Source organism: Eutrema salsugineum, unplaced genomic scaffold, assembly GCF_000478725.1.
Source record: "Eutrema salsugineum unplaced genomic scaffold, Eutsalg1_0 scaffold_8, whole genome shotgun sequence".
NCBI lineage: Eukaryota > Viridiplantae > Streptophyta > Magnoliopsida > Brassicales > Brassicaceae > Eutrema > Eutrema salsugineum.
In genome coordinates this window covers 496,547-514,372 of record NW_006256414.1, presented here as the reverse complement: position 1 = coordinate 514,372, position 17,826 = coordinate 496,547, and the positions used below count along the sequence as shown (strand labels likewise).

At 33.2% G+C, this 17,826-nt stretch overlaps 3 protein-coding genes and 2 pseudogenes across 3 annotated transcripts; 1 reads left to right on the top strand and 4 right to left on the bottom strand.

The window, feature by feature from the left end:
* Nucleotides 1-313: 313 nt before the first annotated feature.
* On the bottom strand, nt 314-1,587 carry LOC18009763 (serpin-Z1). Its single transcript, XM_006391620.2, is given in 3 exon segments — nt 314-777; nt 780-1,044; nt 1,186-1,587. Coding segments are annotated over 3 exon segments (1,116 nt in total). The 5' UTR covers nt 1,573-1,587.
* Nucleotides 1,588-6,104: 4,517 nt separating this feature from the next.
* Nucleotides 6,105-8,735, bottom strand: LOC18009850 (annotated as a pseudogene).
* Nucleotides 8,736-10,262: 1,527 nt separating this feature from the next.
* On the bottom strand, nt 10,263-11,002 carry LOC18009587. The gene is made up of 2 exons (XM_024160674.1): nt 10,523-11,002; nt 10,263-10,427 (listed from the first exon to the last, which is right to left on the bottom strand). Exons 1-2 carry the CDS (start codon nt 11,000-11,002, stop codon nt 10,263-10,265), a joined length of 645 nt encoding a protein of 214 aa, XP_024016442.1.
* Nucleotides 11,003-12,313: 1,311 nt separating this feature from the next.
* LOC18009749 lies at nt 12,314-13,528 on the bottom strand (annotated as a pseudogene).
* Nucleotides 13,529-16,566: 3,038 nt separating this feature from the next.
* LOC18009661 (factor of DNA methylation 5) lies at nt 16,567-17,826 on the top strand. Its single transcript, XM_006391616.2, has 5 exons — nt 16,567-16,605; nt 16,685-16,747; nt 16,871-17,104; nt 17,294-17,506; nt 17,605-17,826. Exons 1-5 carry the CDS (start codon nt 16,567-16,569, stop codon nt 17,824-17,826), a joined length of 771 nt encoding a protein of 256 aa, XP_006391678.2.

The following is a 17,826-nucleotide window of genomic DNA, read 5'->3' as shown; positions in this document are numbered from 1 at the left end:
TGAGTTCTTGTTCTTTAGCTTAATCGGGTTTAAGCTTTTGTGTTCTTACTCTGTTCTAAACTTTGATCGGGTTCAAGGTTTTGTTACTGAGTGTTCTTAGTTGTTTTGGCTTTGATCGGGTTCAAAGCTTGGGACCTCTAACACCAAACCAAGAATAATACCAAACCGTAATTTTTAGGATACACCAGAAATGTATTAGACCGGATTGAACCGTGTTTATGATGTTTATATATATAAAGCATTGTAACAACATTTTCACATAATCAATAACAGAAACTTTCTTTCTTCGTCATCTTCAACAAGTAATCCCGTTCTAAGCAGAAGAAGATTTGGAAGGATCAATGATCTGACCAACGAACAAAACGATTCCGGTTTTGTCTTCTCTAATCAAGAAAATAAATGGATGGTCAGCCACAAAATCTATCCTCTTAGGAGGCTCCTCGTAACAACAACAGCCTTCCATCATAGCAGTTGCAGCTGCAGCTTCAGCACCTTCTTCATCAACTTCAACACAAGCTTTATGGTACAACAATAACAGGTCATTGAGCTTCAAATCAGGGAAAACTTTTAAAGCTTCAAACCCATATTCGATCTTAAACTTTGGAATTCTGAATTCTGCAACTTCCGTTTGGTAACTCGGAGTGTGACTATCCACGAATCCAGGAGTAGATGACATCTTCTCCACAAGATCATTCAAACCATCCTTTTTGTCCGGGAGATAGAAATACATTGAGAATTCTCGATTGGTATCATCATTGCCTCGTCTATAAGGGAGACCTTGAAACCATCATAAGCTCCAACGTATTGATCCTCATCGCTGCTCATGAATGGCACAGACACTGTTTCGCCATTGAGAAGGTGAAAATTTTCGTCTCTTGTATTGTACTTATCAAATGGCGTTTCCCAAGCTCCCTTGAAATACAATGCGTTTGCAAAAATCTTGTTGGTTACGCTTGTGACGGAATCGTAAGGAAGAAGATCCTTGATGAGATTATTGGTATTGTCTTCAACCCATGAATTCACCTCTAGACGCACTTCTTCAGCCTTCGAAAAATACCAAATCATCATTTCATTTTTTGGATCAAACACACAAATTCAAACAGAGTTTCTACTACTAAAACCTAGTTTTTGAAACCCTAGTTTTTGAAACCCTAGTTTTTTCTTGTTTACAAGAGAAGAAAGTACCTTTGATCGGAAATCTACTGGAGCGTAGATAGCATTGAAGAGATTCTCGAAGATATCCTTGAACTTGGGATCAATGGGAAGTGACTTGTCGATCCAGAGGCCATTCGCTGCAGTGATCTTGGGGCTTCAGCTCGCGCTGTGGTCGGCGAAGACGAGTGAGGAGATCTCGCGGAAGACGGCTTTGAGCTCATCGATTGAAGAAGCTCTGAGGAAGGAGAGGATTTCACCGGCGACTGAGTCACCTCCGGGACCAACGGCGAGCATGGTGATCACAGAGTTTATTGACGCCGGCGAAAAGACGACGTTAGACACGGAAGATGATAAGACGTGCTTGGAGAAGATCATCGCAACGTCGTTTCGCTTCTTCATAGCTTCGCTCACATCCATCTTTTTGATCCACAGAGAGAGAGGATTCAGAGAGCTAAGGTCAGACTTCTTCTTATAAAAGGATCCAGAGGTGTGGTTTTAGGGTTGTGAATCTCAAGTAATTTTATTTTACAGTTGAATTGAGAAACTCAACTGTTTAAACTTCTTATAAAAAGATCCGTTTAAAAGCATGTCAAATCTTTTATGGTAGTGAATCTCAAATAATTTATTTAACAGAAGTGTGCTTTTATGGTAGTGAATCTCAAATAATTTATTTAAACTTCTTATAAAAGAATCCGTTTAATAGCATGTCAAATCTTTTAACTAACTAGGTGTTTAGCCCGCACTTTGTGCGGGCGGAAATGTTTCATTAAAATACTTACTCAAAATCGCTAATTTACTTGAAAAACTTACTCAAAATCGCTAATTTACTTGAAAAACTTACTCAAAATCGCTAATTTACTTGAAAAACTTACTCAAAATCGCGTTGCGCGGACAAAAACATCATCTTTTCTTTCAATTTCTTTTTATCTTGTTCTTTCAATTTTTTTTCTTCTTATTATTCTTTATATAGTCTATATTTTCCAATTTCTTATTCTTCTACATAAATTATTAAATAAACAGACTTCTTCTTTGTGTTTTTCTTCTTTTTTTAGTTTTATTCCTTCTTCGTATTTTCTTCTACTATTTATTTTTGGAATTTTGGAAGTTTTCAGATGTATATTTTCACATCTTTTATAGGCTTGATTATCTTTGTATAAACGATCAATTTCAAAAAATCTTGCAAAGTGAAGCACAAAGATAACATAGACACATATTATCCGAGTATTCTAATATGAACTCTCCTCTTAAACGAAGATGAAATATAGTTTGGAAGCTGAAACCAAGTCACTCTTAAAGTTGTTATTCTTTATTGCCTAAAAAGTAATTCTAAAATTATATATAAATCAAACAACTAAAACATGTTTTAATTTTTAATCATAAAAATTAGAACTGTATTCACTTCTTATATTTTGTAGAAAGAATAATCTTCACATAATGAATTATTTATTATTTCAGACATATATTCTTCCAATTAGTTTTAAAAAAAATATTAGATTCTTAAACAATTATAAATGAGATGACTCTCTCATAGGAGTTACTCACTTTCCCTTTGATCGTTATGTAAGGTACCTACTGGTATTATCTTGACTATTTTTTGGTTTTTAAAACTTTACCAATGTACTCTGTTATTGAGATTTACATAATGAGATTATTTTTTCTATAAGACGTTGAAAGAAGTAAAAATCTTTTAATTAGCGGAGTGATGCTATAGGTTTTTTTAGGGGGAAACAAATTTATTCTTTATTTATCTTAACCAATAGCTTCTCAATACTATAAACTTACAATTTTTCACATGTCCCTCCGAATTGTAACCCAAATACTTGATATGATCCTTAATTTGGAAAATACCACTTGCAATAAACCATACGGTTTTTTGCACCAATAATATAAATCTGAAGCCGAAAGATCTCTCACTTACCACTTGGATCTTTCTTAGACCCTTGTCAACCTTTGTCATTTGAAAAAAGATCTAGAGTCTGTTGTTGATTTGTGCTCTCATTGTGTTCCACATCAGCAAGACCATTCTCCAAAGCTTTCACATGTTTTTCGAAGTAGATTTGGTTACTTTAGTCAAACGAAATCATTGAAACTTTTGGATGGTTCATTAGTTCCGGAGACAAACTGTTCCAACTACATCTCTGCACAATGATGAAGCCTCTCCAAACCAGCTCGAGCTTCCCCTTTCAAATACTCGAAAAAATTGTGTCTTTGCATGTTCATTATGAGCAAGGTAGTATCCATATGCAAATGTCCAATTCAAGACCCTCCTACATTCCATTATCCAATCGTAAAATCAACCACATAAATACTTTGGTCCATTTAAGAAAAATGTTGTAACAAAAGTCTCACTGAAAGTGTCATTACTAATATTCCTAAATTAGCATGATTGCAAGATTTTACCAATAACAGTCTTTAGTGAAATCACACTTTCTGTTCAACAATTCCACAAGATTTAACATGAAAAATATAATTTTAAAACCCTGATTGGTCTAGTTTGTTTAAATTTAATCAATAATTTCCCATTTATATTCCATTATGCATCATCCTGGTTCACCTTGAATAACCATGTATTTCGCACGGCCAAGAAAGTCTGGTTGGGGCAAGAGTCCCAGGCTCATCGAAATCTTTATTCCAACGATTTCTTCAGTCTTTACTATAATTAGAGTGAAGAAGTAGAGCGATCAATTTGACTTGGCTTAGAGAACAGTAAAAACTCGTTCAATATGGTCTCTTTTATGCTTGTGAATATTTTTTTTTGTTTTGCTACGATTTTATGCTTGTGAATATATTCTTCACTATAACTGGACATCACAATAAACAACGCTAAATCAGTATGATTAGCATCACTTTGATTCCTCAAAATTTAACTGAGATGAATACACCTTAAACATGAAATCCAAATAGAATCTCAAGTCTTAAACAAAATTATTTTTGGATAAACCAGACACATTGCAAAAACAGAAACAAAGTTGAGATGGAGGAGCATAAACAGTATGGGATCCGACTGGTCATAGACTTATAGAGCAATATCGATAGAAATTAATCGCAAAGCTTAAATACTCAATCGTCCTCATTCATCATGAATACAGACCCAAAGATTTTAAACAAAAAACCCTAATTCAAAATTTTTTATAAAGCAATACAACTCAAACGTCAAAACACAGAAACCACCGGTTGAAGAAGAAGCTCTGACTAATCGAAGATTAGGGCTAAAGTGAGAGCCTTGGGGCTTTCATATACAAAACCATACAATTTTATAGCATTAAAAGATCCAATATTAACTTTATGGTAACAAAATTTGGTATAGTTAATTATAAATAAAACTTAATTTTAACCAATTAAAAGATATTAATGACCTTTTAGAAAGGGACAAAAAAATAATTAATCACGCTGAGATTGAATGAGAGGTCTTTAAAGCTAAAATTCACTTCGCTTTTAATATATACTATGATGATTAGTCACCTAAATTGAATAAGAGAACTTATACCGAAAAATTTACTTCGCATATAGTATATATGATATGATTTTAATGTTTTTTATTAAATTCCAATTTTTAATAAATTTTTAAAATTTAAATGTTTTTTGATTAAATTCCGATTTATATAATTCTTTTATTAATTTACAATTTTTAATATTTTTTAAAACTTAAATATTTTTTTATTAAATTCCGATTTTAATAATTTTTTATTAATTTACGATTTTTAATAATAAATTTTATTAATTTTCGATTTTCAATAATTTTTTTTATTAAATTTTATTTTAGAAAAATATAAGGAGGGGTAAAGGGTAATTAGCCACTCTAAAATTGAATTAGAGAGCTTTAACTCAAAATTTTACTTTGCGTATAATATATATAATTTGAGAAACTCAGTTGATAAAAAGTACAATTAATGTCTTTTTTAGATATATTGACTCATTTTTAGATTAAAAGTACTATTATTGACTCTGTTGTTGAATGAAATCTGGAAAGATATACTATAGATAAATGCCATATTTGGATACGTCCACTCGGAAAAAAGGTAAATATTCTTTTTTTGTGGAAAGTAAACATATCCCTTGTTTTTTTCTTACATGCGAAGTAAGTATTTAAAGAACGTAATTTGGCTGCAACAAATTTGATTATTTTATTATATATAAAATTGAACATAACAAATATATGATATATATATGTAGGTAAACTAGTCTAGTCGATTACCCAATTGAAAAAAATTAAACATCAAACTAAACTACTGTATCATAATAATAATTTAAATAAATAAGATTATGATAAGTGTTTACTAATACAATTATCATGATGTGCTGCTCTCGAAACAATTTGGAGATAGGCGATTGTTATCATCTCCATCCATATCCAAAATGATGAAGGTATCAAAAATGTGTAGATATCCGGTTCTATTTATCCGGTTCTCTGAAGTTACCGGTTTAATTAAATGGACTTAACCACGATCGGAATAAACCATCATCCACGGCACCAGTACAATGTCTCTGACTCTCTCTCTATTTAGACGTTTTATTTTAGTGGTGTCAAATATAATCTTTAAATGTTAAATATCAATCCAAAAAACCTCTCAATATACAAAGAATACACGATTCCGTGAAAATGTTGTAACGTAACTCATGAACTACGGACTACCTAATAATTCATTATGAAAACAATGCCATTATGGTTAGTTTAGATAACTTATAGACCGAATAACTTATCGACAAAAGAAAAAGAAGTTTAGATAACTTATCGACTGAATATAGTGAACCCAAAATGTTCCGGTCTGAACCGAATCTAGTTAGGTTTCAATCCAATGAATATTTTCCAATAAGACCCAAACTGAAACCCCAAAGTCCCAAACCCACCAGAAACAAACCAATCTCAATCAGTTGTATCTCAAATATAATTTAGAGAAATTAATACCTGACCCTAATAAACATATTATAATATGGTAAAAAAACCGGTCTTAAGCAAAAGAAGATTTGGAAGGATTAAATATTTGACCAACAAACGAAACGGTTCCGGTTTTGACTTCTCTGATCAAGAAAAGAAATGGATAATCAGCCACAAGATCTATCTTCTTCGGCACAAAAGCGCTGCAAGTAGTCCTAATTAAGTACTAGAGCAGTAGCAGCTGCAGCTTCAGTACCTTCTTCATCGATTTGGACACAAGCTATATGGTACAATGACACTTTGAGCTTCAAATCACGGAAAACCTCTGAAGCTTTAAAGCCGTATTGGATCTTAAACTTTGGAATTCTGAAATCACACCAACTCTAACTCTCTGTCTCGGAATGTGAGAGTCCAAGAATCCATGAGTAGATGCTATTCTCTGCACAAGATGATCTAATCCATCTTTCTTGTCGGGCAGATAGAAATACATTGAGAACTTTATGACCTATAAACGATAATCTCCCTCTTCCAAAATGTCTTCGTAGTTCGTAAGTGGTATTCACATATTTAACTTGTTACACAAGTAATCTAGCTTGTCGCCTTAATTTGCCTTGGCTAGGAAATTCTAAAAAATAATTAATAATAAATCTTAGTAATAAAAGAAAAATTAATGTAAGCTATCTTGTTACACAATTTGTTGAATGTAGTAGATACCATTTGTCAAACAAATTTGATCAGATAATCTGCTTAAGCTTCGGATTCAATTTTCTTACCATTGAACGAAAAAAATAACCTTTATGAATCACAAAAGTTATAAATATCAAATTTTCTCGGTCAGAACATAATAGAAAAACATCAAAAACCCAACCGAATGAATCAAAATGATCCGGTCTGAAACAAACCTCCTTAGATCTCAATTCAGTAGAAATTTTTCTTTTTTAAAAAATAACAAAATTAAATCCAAAACCATCTAGACGCAGTTCGACGTTTAACTCAAAACATAATATTGCAACCCATTTCACCAAACCGGAGTCTGGTTAAACCTGATCTGATCCCGAATACCATCTACCTAGGAGCTAGGATCGAATATTTGACCAGCAAACAAAACGGTTACGGTGTTGTCTTCCCTGATCAAGAATAAAAATGGATGATCAGCCACAAAATCGATCCTCTTGGGAGGAGGCGGCTTACCACGAGTGACACGACACAAGCTTAACCTATTCCCTACCACATAAGAGACAGCCGCAGCTTCAGCGCCTTCTTCATCGATCTCGACACGAGCTTAATTTATGGTACAAGGTCATTTAAAACCTCCTCAAAAATCCTTGAAGCCTCAAACATGAAAGAGATTTTAAACTTTGGAATTCTGAAATCGCCAACTTGAACCTTGTATTTTGGGATATGACTGTCCAAGAATCCAGGAGTTGATGTCATTTCCTCCACAAGATTATTCAATCCATCTTTCTTGTCCGGAAGATAGAAATACATTGAGAACTTTCGGCTGGTATCATCATCACTACGGCCTTGTCGGTATGGTAGTCCAAGGACCTTGAAACCATCATAAGCCTCAATGTATTGGTCTTTCTTGCTGCTCATAAATGGCACAGACACTGACGAGCCATTGATAAGGTGAAAGTCTTTGTACTTTGTATTCGACTTAGAGAATTTGTTTTTCCAGGCTCCTTTGAAGTACAATGCGTTTCCACAAATCCATTCGGTGGCGCTTGTAACGGACTCAGGAGGAAGAAGGTCTCTGATAAGACCATTTGTGTGATCTGAAGCCCATTTATTCAGCTTTATACGCATTTGTTGAGCCTTCAAAACAATAACAACTGTTCTCAGTAAATTTCAGTTAATGGCATAGGTTTCAGATTAAGTTTTCTCGAAACATGAATTGATCTATTTAAATCGATACTAGCAAGGACTTTTGTACTAATATGTTCATTAACGGTTAACTCCATCAAAATAAAGATTTTTTTTTTGTTGTCAAAGTATATGATGATCCTTTTATGGTTTAAAGGTTTCTTTAGATAAACAGTTTGTACTCAAGAACAAATTTTATTTATAATTAATTTTTTTTTTTTGTCCAAAACAAAGTCTTAAAACATCATAAATTAGAATCCTATCATAACATGATCATGTTAATATTGAATATAAAGTTAGCTCGTTAAAATAGAAAACTGAGGAAACGGGGAGAATGTACCTTGGATCTGAAATCAACTTGATCAAAAGTAGCCTTGAAGACATTCTTCAAGAGATCTTTGAAGGAATGATTAACCGGGAGTGATTGCTCGACCCAAACGCCGTTAATCGCCGAGATTTTGGGGCCACCGCTTGCACTGACGTCAGCAAAGACGATGGTGGCGATCTCGCTGTAGACGGCCTTAAGCTCGTCGGAGCAGGAGCCGTTGCCGGCAGCCATCATTGTGAGCGCGGCTTTGATTGACGCCGGAGAGAATATAAAGTTGGAGTTGCTTGCTTCTGAAGCGATTTTACTTTACGCGTAAGACTCAAAGCGGCGTCGTTTTGCTTCTTCATGGCTTCTCGCATCTCCTCCTCTGAGAGAGAGGGACTTACGATTACTTGTGATTTGCTGCGTTTTTGCTTTTTCTTCTTTTTTCCGTTCCATCTTTGAGAGAGATGATGGATCATCTGCTGTATCTGAAGATGTGAGAAGCTTTTGTTTTCTCTTTTTTGGTTCCATCTTCAACGTTTTTGTTTATTGCTGTGAACGCACATGATATATATATATATATATATATTTAGAAAATATGTAAATGCCTAGTTTCTGATCAGTAAACAACTAGGGTTTGGACCTTGTGGCTTATAGTCGGTATTTGTTTTATAAAAAAAATCAGATATTATAGAATTGGAAAATCTAACTTTCTATAAGATTTACTACTATGATATACAGTTTTGTCATATCTATATACTATATATAAAGATTACTTTTCCCGGTTGAAAAAAGAATTTTAATGTTAAAAATTAAAATAAATAAAGAAATGATTGTAAATTTTACTTATTAGTTATTTGAGTCATTGCTTGTTGCACAAGTTTTTGTTTATTTACTTGACTCTCAAGTTACTGTCCCAGCAGGGGGGCTTTAAGGATGGGCGAAAGAAGCAAATGAACGTACATGGCCTATGAATTTTCTCTGAATTGTATGTTAGGTTTAGGCATGAAAAGGGAAGTTTATGGCCACGTCTTTTGTCAAAAATCAAATCCAAGTTGGGGCCACTCAAGTCCTCCCCAACATAAAGATGAGTCATATTGAAGACCCGAGAGCGTTAGCAATGAGTCAATTACACGTTCCAATTTATTATCTTGTGTTCGCTCAGTTCGTCTCATGTAGGCTTCATTCGTCACAAAGTCATACGAAACTTTTTTCGTTTCTTGTTTACGTGCTAAAGATAAAGTATGCAAAGTGTTTCCGTACTTAAAAATAATTAAGTAACGTTACCTAAAAAATTTAGCTTAATTTGTAACATGAGATTTTATTTTGTATTTGTGTGTTTGGTTGAGAAAGTTTTTTTTTTCTCTAATCGGGATATAATATATAAAAAAAAAACTTGAGAATACGGAGGACACGGAATCTTTTATCGTTTTTAAAGCAAACCAAAACGAAAATAGAAAAAACTTCAAAAAAAAAAAACGAGTCATCTTGTGAAACGATAATTTAGCGAAAAAATTCATCGAACAAGAGAGGTATACAGGAGTGATTGACTTGTGCAATAATTATTCTTCAAGCAGAAACTCCCTCTCTAGCAGGCTTGGGAATTCTCAAGCAGCGGCACGACGCCGAGCTCGCTTCTTCGAACGTTTGCTCTTGGGAGGATTTTTTTCTACCTGCAAAAGATGCATATAAAACAATGAGTATTTGGAGACATGAGAACAGAGCACGACGGGCATGTGGAAAAATCAAGATGTAGAAGCATGTTTTTAAAACAGAAACAACGAGTTGCAACATTTTTTCTTCAAAAATGCTTTAGCATCAACCAAAGTCAATTTCATGCTTATCTATTTCTCTGTTGAATCTCTAAATAATTTCATTAAGAAGAGAAGGTATTGAGATATAAAAACTTGCCTCTGATTGTTTGTACTGAATCCTAGAATTGTCAAGGTCCGTCTGCTGCTTGAGTGGAAAAAGATAACAACAACATTGTGGTGGTCAAAATGTTGGCTCAAATAGTTGGACAATGAAAAAATGTATTAGATGATACAAGCAGAGAGCTTACTTCAATTTCATGTTCTTCACCCGAGAGATGCGTGGTGAAAATTTCAAGGCTTTGGGTAGGAAAGCAGCATGTTGAGCAATAAAACAGGTGCTGTTCGGGCAAAATAAAGGTCCTACGAAACGAAGACTGTATTCTTGTCTCCGGTTCATTATTGATTTCATCTGTAAGAAAAAAAAAAACAAATAAACTAGTTGAGAAACAGATTTAATTCCTGGTAATTCAACTGATCTCTGTGTGTGAGAGAGAGAAGACAAACACCTGTCGCCAGTAAGCTTTCCCAGAGCCACTCCCCAGTATTGTACAAAATTGAAACATACTCAGGAATACAGTTATATACACGAAGAAGGTTGTATCCACTAATCCGTTGCTGTCGATGGCAAAGAGCCAAAGAGATATCTTCCACTTTATCGGATATGAGCATCATTGAAGCCGGAGGTGGATTACGCTCTTGCCAAGATATCAACAAGTTAAAAAGGATCCCGTTTGCGCGACCGTGTTTAACATAGATCCCTGTGGAAGAGAGCCCTCGCAGAACGACTTGAGGGGTGTCTTCTAGGTAGCCAATGACAGTGATGTCGACAGGACCAGAGTATCCTAAATTCTTCAACGCCGATTCTATACTCGGACGCACCCGACGAGCATCATAACCATGTGGAAGCGGACAGCTGTTGATGTCCCACCACACCGCCGTCTTAGCTTTCACGTACTCAGGCTGCGCCTTGTCGTTCTCGGGCATCGTCATACTCTAAACCTAACAAAAATTTTAACTAGTTAGTTTATCCACGTCTTGCTTGACCTATATATATCTATCAAATGTATTTTTATATATAAATTATTTTAAGAGTATTAATTTTTTTCATCTCTGCTTTAAGTTAGACGAATCTAAAATTTATAAATAAGCTTTGATTTTAGTAAAAAGGTAAAGAGGTTTGAAGTAGTATATAGATAAGAAATCAAAAATCATAATCTAGATATTATAATTAACGACATTTCATTGGACATATATATTTTATTTATTGATTTTTTTTAATTTTTATTATGTTTTTTAAATTTCAGTTTTATATAATTTTAAAAACGGTTTGATTAGACATTCCATTAATTTTTAAATAGATTTCAGTTTTTGTTTTTTTTTTTAACATTTTTGTTAGATTTTTTTTAAAAAATTTTGGTAACATAAAATATGGTAATCATTAAGTTTTTTGTTTCTTTTAACATTTTTGTTAATTTTTTCTAAATTTCGGTAACATATTAATGGTAATCATTAAGAGATATAGTTTCCAAATTTATTTTTATTTTTAAAACTTTTATGTTATTTTTTTAAAAAAACGTTTTTGTTAATTTTTTCTAAATTTTAGTTTTATATGATTTTAGAAACGGTTTGATTGACTATAAAATTAAACATTAAATCATAATAATTTAGACTGGTTTGTTTTAAGTTTTTTTCACACATCAGCAGCGAGATCCCGATTGAGTAGCTGGCCCGGTTCACTCGTCCAAGGGGGAGTGTTGTAACACATATCATATATGGACTCTTATACCGGCCCATTAGGCCCATCAGGGCATTGTACTTAACCTAGATTCCCTATGTACTCTATATATACATTCCAGTGATTAATAAAGTTTCTAAGAAGTTTTCACAACAATACAGTTTTTTTATAGCTGAAATTGATTTTGGAATCGACACATAAGTAAATCACTACACAAATAAAATATATAAATAGATAGACGCATATCTTCCAAACTGTGAGGAACCAGAAGACGATCTACATATCAAATCGAAGCCCTCGACGATACGAATCTACTGGTCATGTGGTGAACACATAGCGAACTATACTTTCACCTTTTACTAAAAAAATTCAATGAACATGACCTAAACCAAACTAAGCTACAAAAATCCCAAATCTCCTAAGCCTCTGAACAATTTTCGGTTTCTAAAGATAATTTCTCAAATGAAAACATGAACTAAGCCCAAGACTAAAACATATATCATATTTTTTACGTGCCACATTAACCGAACCAAATCCGGTTAAACCTGAGCTGAGCCCGGTTAAGAAGATTTGGAAGGATCAAATATTTGACCGGCGAACAAAACGGTTCCGGTTTTGTCTTCTCTAATCAAGAAAAGAAACGAATTAATGGCCAAAAGAAACGGATGGTCAGCCACGAAATCTATGTTTTTACTACGACTTAAGCAGCTAAACCCCAGAAAACAAGTGGCAACAGCAGCTTCCGCGCCTTCTTCATCGATCTCGACACAAGCTTTATGGTATAAAGACTCATCCAATCCTAATCTGTCGTCGAAATCCCTTGAAGCAGCCGAGAATCCGAAAGATATCTTAAACTTTGAGATCCTGAATTCACTTGAACTTTGTCTCTTGGAATGTGCTTTTTCAAGAATCCAGGAGTTGATGTCATTTTCTTCACGACATTATACAGTCCATTTTTATTGTCGGGCAGATACAAGTACATTGAGAACTCTCGGTTGGTATCACCATCACCTTGTCGGAATGGTAGTCTAAGGACCTTGAAACCATCGTAAGCCGCGACGTATTGCCTCTTATAACTCCTCATGAATGGCACAGACACTGACGAGCCATTGAGAAGGAGAAAATCTTGTTTTCTCGTCTCAGACTTCCTGAATTTGTTTTCCCAGGCTCCTTTTGAAGTATAATGCGTTTCCATAAACCTCATTGGTTTTGCTTGTAACGGATCCATGAGGAAGAAGGTCTTCGATGAGGTCATTGGTTTGATCTGAAGCCCATTTATTCAGCTCTATACGCACTTGTTTATACTTCAAAACAGTAAAAAACATGTCAGTTAGTTCCATAGATTGGATTACATATATAAGCATTCATGCATGTAAACTTGCCAACTATCTAGTAAAATAAGAAAATTAAGGGACGAGGGAAAACTTACCTTAGACCTGAAATCAACTTGAGTGAAAGTAGCCTTGAAGACATTAACAAAGAGATCTTTCAACGAATGATTAACCGGGAGTGATTGGTCGACCCAAACGCCGTTAATCGCCATGATTTTGGGGCCGCCGCTCGCGCTATCGTCAGCTAAAACGGTGTTAGAGATCTCGCTGTAGACGGCGTTAAGCTCGTCGGAGCCGGAGCCGGCAGACTTCAGTGTGAAGGCGGCGTTAAGTGATGCGAGAGAAGATGAAGTTTGAGGTTTTTGCTTTGGAAGCGATTACTTCACGCATAAGGACCAACTCGGCGTCGTTTTTCTTCTTTATTGCTTCTCGCAAATCCTTCATTCATAGAGAGGGAACTGTGATTACTTGTGATTTTCTTACCTTTTGCTTTTTCTTCATCTTTGAGAGAGATTGATCTGCTGTTTCTAAAGATGTGCTAAGGTTTTGTATCTTCATCTTTGAAAGGAAAGAGCTTGCCATTGCGAATCGTGGAGCAATAATCTTTTTTACGTTTTCAGTTTATCTCTTCTCAACAATATACGATCTCACATACATCTATTTGAGTCTATAAATATGTATATATATATATATATATAGTAGAGAGAATAACTTCTTATATATAAAAGAGGATCAACTCTCTCCATATGAGTGACACCTCATTATTTTTGATCATATGGAGATGATATATGTCACATTTTCTTTTAAAAAAATAATTAATAAATTTTTAATATTAAATTTTAATCCTTTCAAAAAAAATAATAAAAAAATTTATTGACTCTTAAATAACATTTATATAGATATTAAACAAGAATTTATGTTATACTCAATTAAAAATACTGATGAATCATTTCAAAGAAAATGAAAAGTTTTTTTATTGACTCTTAAATAACATTTATGTATAGATATCAAACAAGAATTTATGTTATAATTAATTAAAAATACTGATGAATATTTCTTTTATTTTTATCTTCTCAATGATTTAATAATATTCAGTATGTATTTTTAAATTAATTTTTAAAATTGTTTATAATAACATATTGATTATATTTACTTTTACAAAAATATAGAAGTATATAAATTTGAAAAGCAAAACCCGCACATTATGTGCGGATATTCACCTAGTATATATAAAAGTTGCTCAACTCTTTCTATATGAGTGACACATCAGCATTTGAGAATTGATAATATGAGTGACACATCAGCATTTGAGAATTGATATAGGAATGACATTTGTCATTTTAAAGAAAATTCATTTATAAATTTTAAGTGTGAAACCACTCAAAGAAAATGAAAAGTTTTTTTAATTGATTCTTAAATAACATTTATGTAAATATTAAACAAGAATTTATGTTATAATTAATTAAAAATTGATGTTTTTAATAACTTCTTGATTTTTAATGATATTATATTTTTAATTAATTAATTTATAATAAAATATTAACAAATGATGACCAATTTTTTTTAATAAAAATTATAAAATATATAAATTTGAAATAGTTGAAGAAAAAATCTATTTAAAATTACAGTTTTAAAAAAGAAAATTAATTAATAAATTTTAATATTAAATTTTAAACTACTCAAAAAAATATCTATTAATTGATTTTTAAATAACATTTATGTAAATATTAAACAAGTATGTTATAATTAATTAAATATATTGATATATAATTAAACAAGAATTTATATAAATATTAACTCTTGATTTTTAATGATATTTTATTTTAAATTGATTGATTTATAATAATATACTAACACATAACAAATAATGTTTATATTTTTTAAGAAAATATAAAAATATATAAATTTGAAATAGTTGAAGAAAAAAACATGCACGTTACGTGCAACATCATTATTACATTTCATGAATGGTGCATTTAAAAAGTTTTGTATTAGAATGGTACATTTAAAAAGTTTTGTATTATATAATATTTATAAATTCTGTATATTGAAAATCAATTTGAATTCATTGTAATATAAAATATATTAATGTTTATTTATATGTTTTTTAATGTATTTGCTTTAAATTTAATTAATTATATATTTATTAATATTTTAAATTGACAGATGTCATTCTCTCCCTTGCTGATGTGTCACTCAAACGTATATAGTGGACGAGTATGATTGAAATCACAATAAAAATAAAACTTTTTAAATGCATCATTCTATTTTCTTTTTTAAGTGATTTAAATTTCATTTTCAAATTAAAAATATAATTGAAATTTATTGAAATTTTAATGCAAGTAAAAAAATAATAAAACTTAATAAGTTTAAAGTTTAAAAATTATACTAGTAAGGTTATAAAATCTATAGTTTCATATAATTCGAATTTTATAATATAGTATTAATCTTAAACATATGAATAAATCAGATACTAATCGCAATCGAGTGACCCAAAAAAAAAACAAGCTCTTTAGACGGTTCCTATTTCCCCTCAAATGCTCTTCTACTGTCACTGTCATCACACACTCTGCACGCCGCGAGCCTCCTAAAGTTTTGCTTCTTCTACAAAACTGCTTTGTCAAGGTAAAATCTCTCTCGTTCTAAGTATATACCACTCGATCTGCATGTTAAGTTTTGATTCTCTCAAAACTTGGCTGTAATGTGTGTCTCTAAGCCTTTTTTCAGAAAACCCAACCCGAATGGAGAAATCTCAGAATCAACAATACTGTTGCGGATTTCTTCAGTGTTTCATCTCGCCATTTCTTGCTTGCTTCGACAAATCTGCTTTCTCAAGGTAATCTCTCTCTCTTTCATTCTATACCACGCGAGCTGCATGTTAAGTTTCTAAGGTTTGATTCTCTCAAAAGTTAGCTATGATGCGTCTCTAAGCGTTCCTTTCAGAAAACTGAGATTTGTTTCAGCTTCTCTATTGCTTTGCTCTGAAATGTTGGGAATAAGCTTAGACATATACTACCCTTTGTCAACTATCTTTAAAATCTGGTGAGAAGTTCTGTTTGCTCTATGATAGTTTTAAGCTTAACCTTTAAGTGGTTTGATTCTTAAACGCATGTTTGTTTGGTCTAGAAAGCTTTTAAGTTTAACTTGTAAGTGGTTTGATACTTAAATTTATGTTTGTCTGCTTTGCGTTACTAAGGATGGATAACAGATCTTTTGATGAAGATTCAGTGATCAGAGAGAAAGAGGAGCTGGACCAAGCTTATGATGAAGGTTTGTACCGAATACTTATTGCTAATGTTTTGCCTCGGCTGCATCTAGGTTTAGATTTGTGACTCGTGTTTCTGTAATTTCTTTTTCTCCTGAAGCCAAAAGGATGGTGGAATATTCGCTGCGCAATGTCGACAGGATCTTGAAAGAAAAAGAAAGGCTGAATAATATATAACCTGAAGAATCTGAGAGACAAAAAGGAAGCACCAACGGAAATGGAGAGACAGAGGCTTGATGAAGGCAACAAGAAGAAGGTAAACATTTAGTCTGTTTTTAGTATACTTATGCGTTTATGTTTTTCCAGGGTGCTGATAATCTTTTTGTTATCTCCAGTTAGGTTCACTGGACCAGAGAAAGACTGATGATTGCTTCGTGAGACTTGTGGAAGAACAAAAGGTGAGTTTTCAGTAAATGATTCAAACCAGATATATTTGTACATGCCAAGTTCCAAACAAACAAAAAAAAAAAAGTTCTCTCGCTTGTGTTGAATGATTGGAACTATATTCTTTCTTAACTCAGAAGGAAAAAGAAGAGACTTTGAACAAGATCCATCAGCTTGAGAAGGAGTTAGACTGCAAGGACAAACTTGAAATGGAAACTCAGGAGCTGAAAGGAAAGCTGCAAGTCATGAATGAAGAGTTGGAGGAGAAGTGTTTTGAGTTAGAAAATCTAGAGTGTATTGAATGGGCCCTCGTAATAAAAGAACGCCAAAGCAATGCTGAGTTACAAGACGCCCGGGAAGCATTGATCAAGGTATATAATTTGAATGCTTCCATGTTCTTTAGTGCTGGTATAATATGTGCGGGTGAAATGTTGTTGGTGACATGGTCAAACAAATACTCACCATGATATATAGTCCATAATCTGTGAATAGTTCCAACGGTCTCTGTGGCACCTTAGCTGTGAGTGATGAAATTGTCTACATTTATTGGGTTTGTGCAGGAATTGAGAGAACTGGTGAGTGATCGAACCAGCATCACAATAAAGAAGATGGGAGAGCTTGATGAGGAGCCGTTCATAAAAGCATGCAAAGAGAGATTCACTGGGGAAGAAGCTGATGTGCAACACGCCATGCTTTTCTCGAAATGGCAGGAAAACCTCAAGGTTGCAGCATGGCACCCATTCAAACGAGTAGGGACAGGAGACCAAATGCAGGTTTGATATGTCTCTTTGTTCCATCGAGATTCTATCTCTCTGTCCCATTTTATGTTTCTTCATTCTGATAGTGCTGTTGTTATATGGATATGGTGCAGGAAGTGGTTTATGAAGAAGATAAGCAACTTAAGAGTCTGAGAGAAGAGTGGGGAGAAAATGTGAAGAACGCGGTTAAGACAGCACTCGAGGAGCTGAATGAGTTTAATGCAAGTGGTCGGTATCCTGTCCCGCAACTGTGGAATCTCAAAGAAAAAAGAAGAGCCACACTGAAAGAAGTGGTTGAGTACATGACGCTGCAGATCAAAAATCTCACACACTAA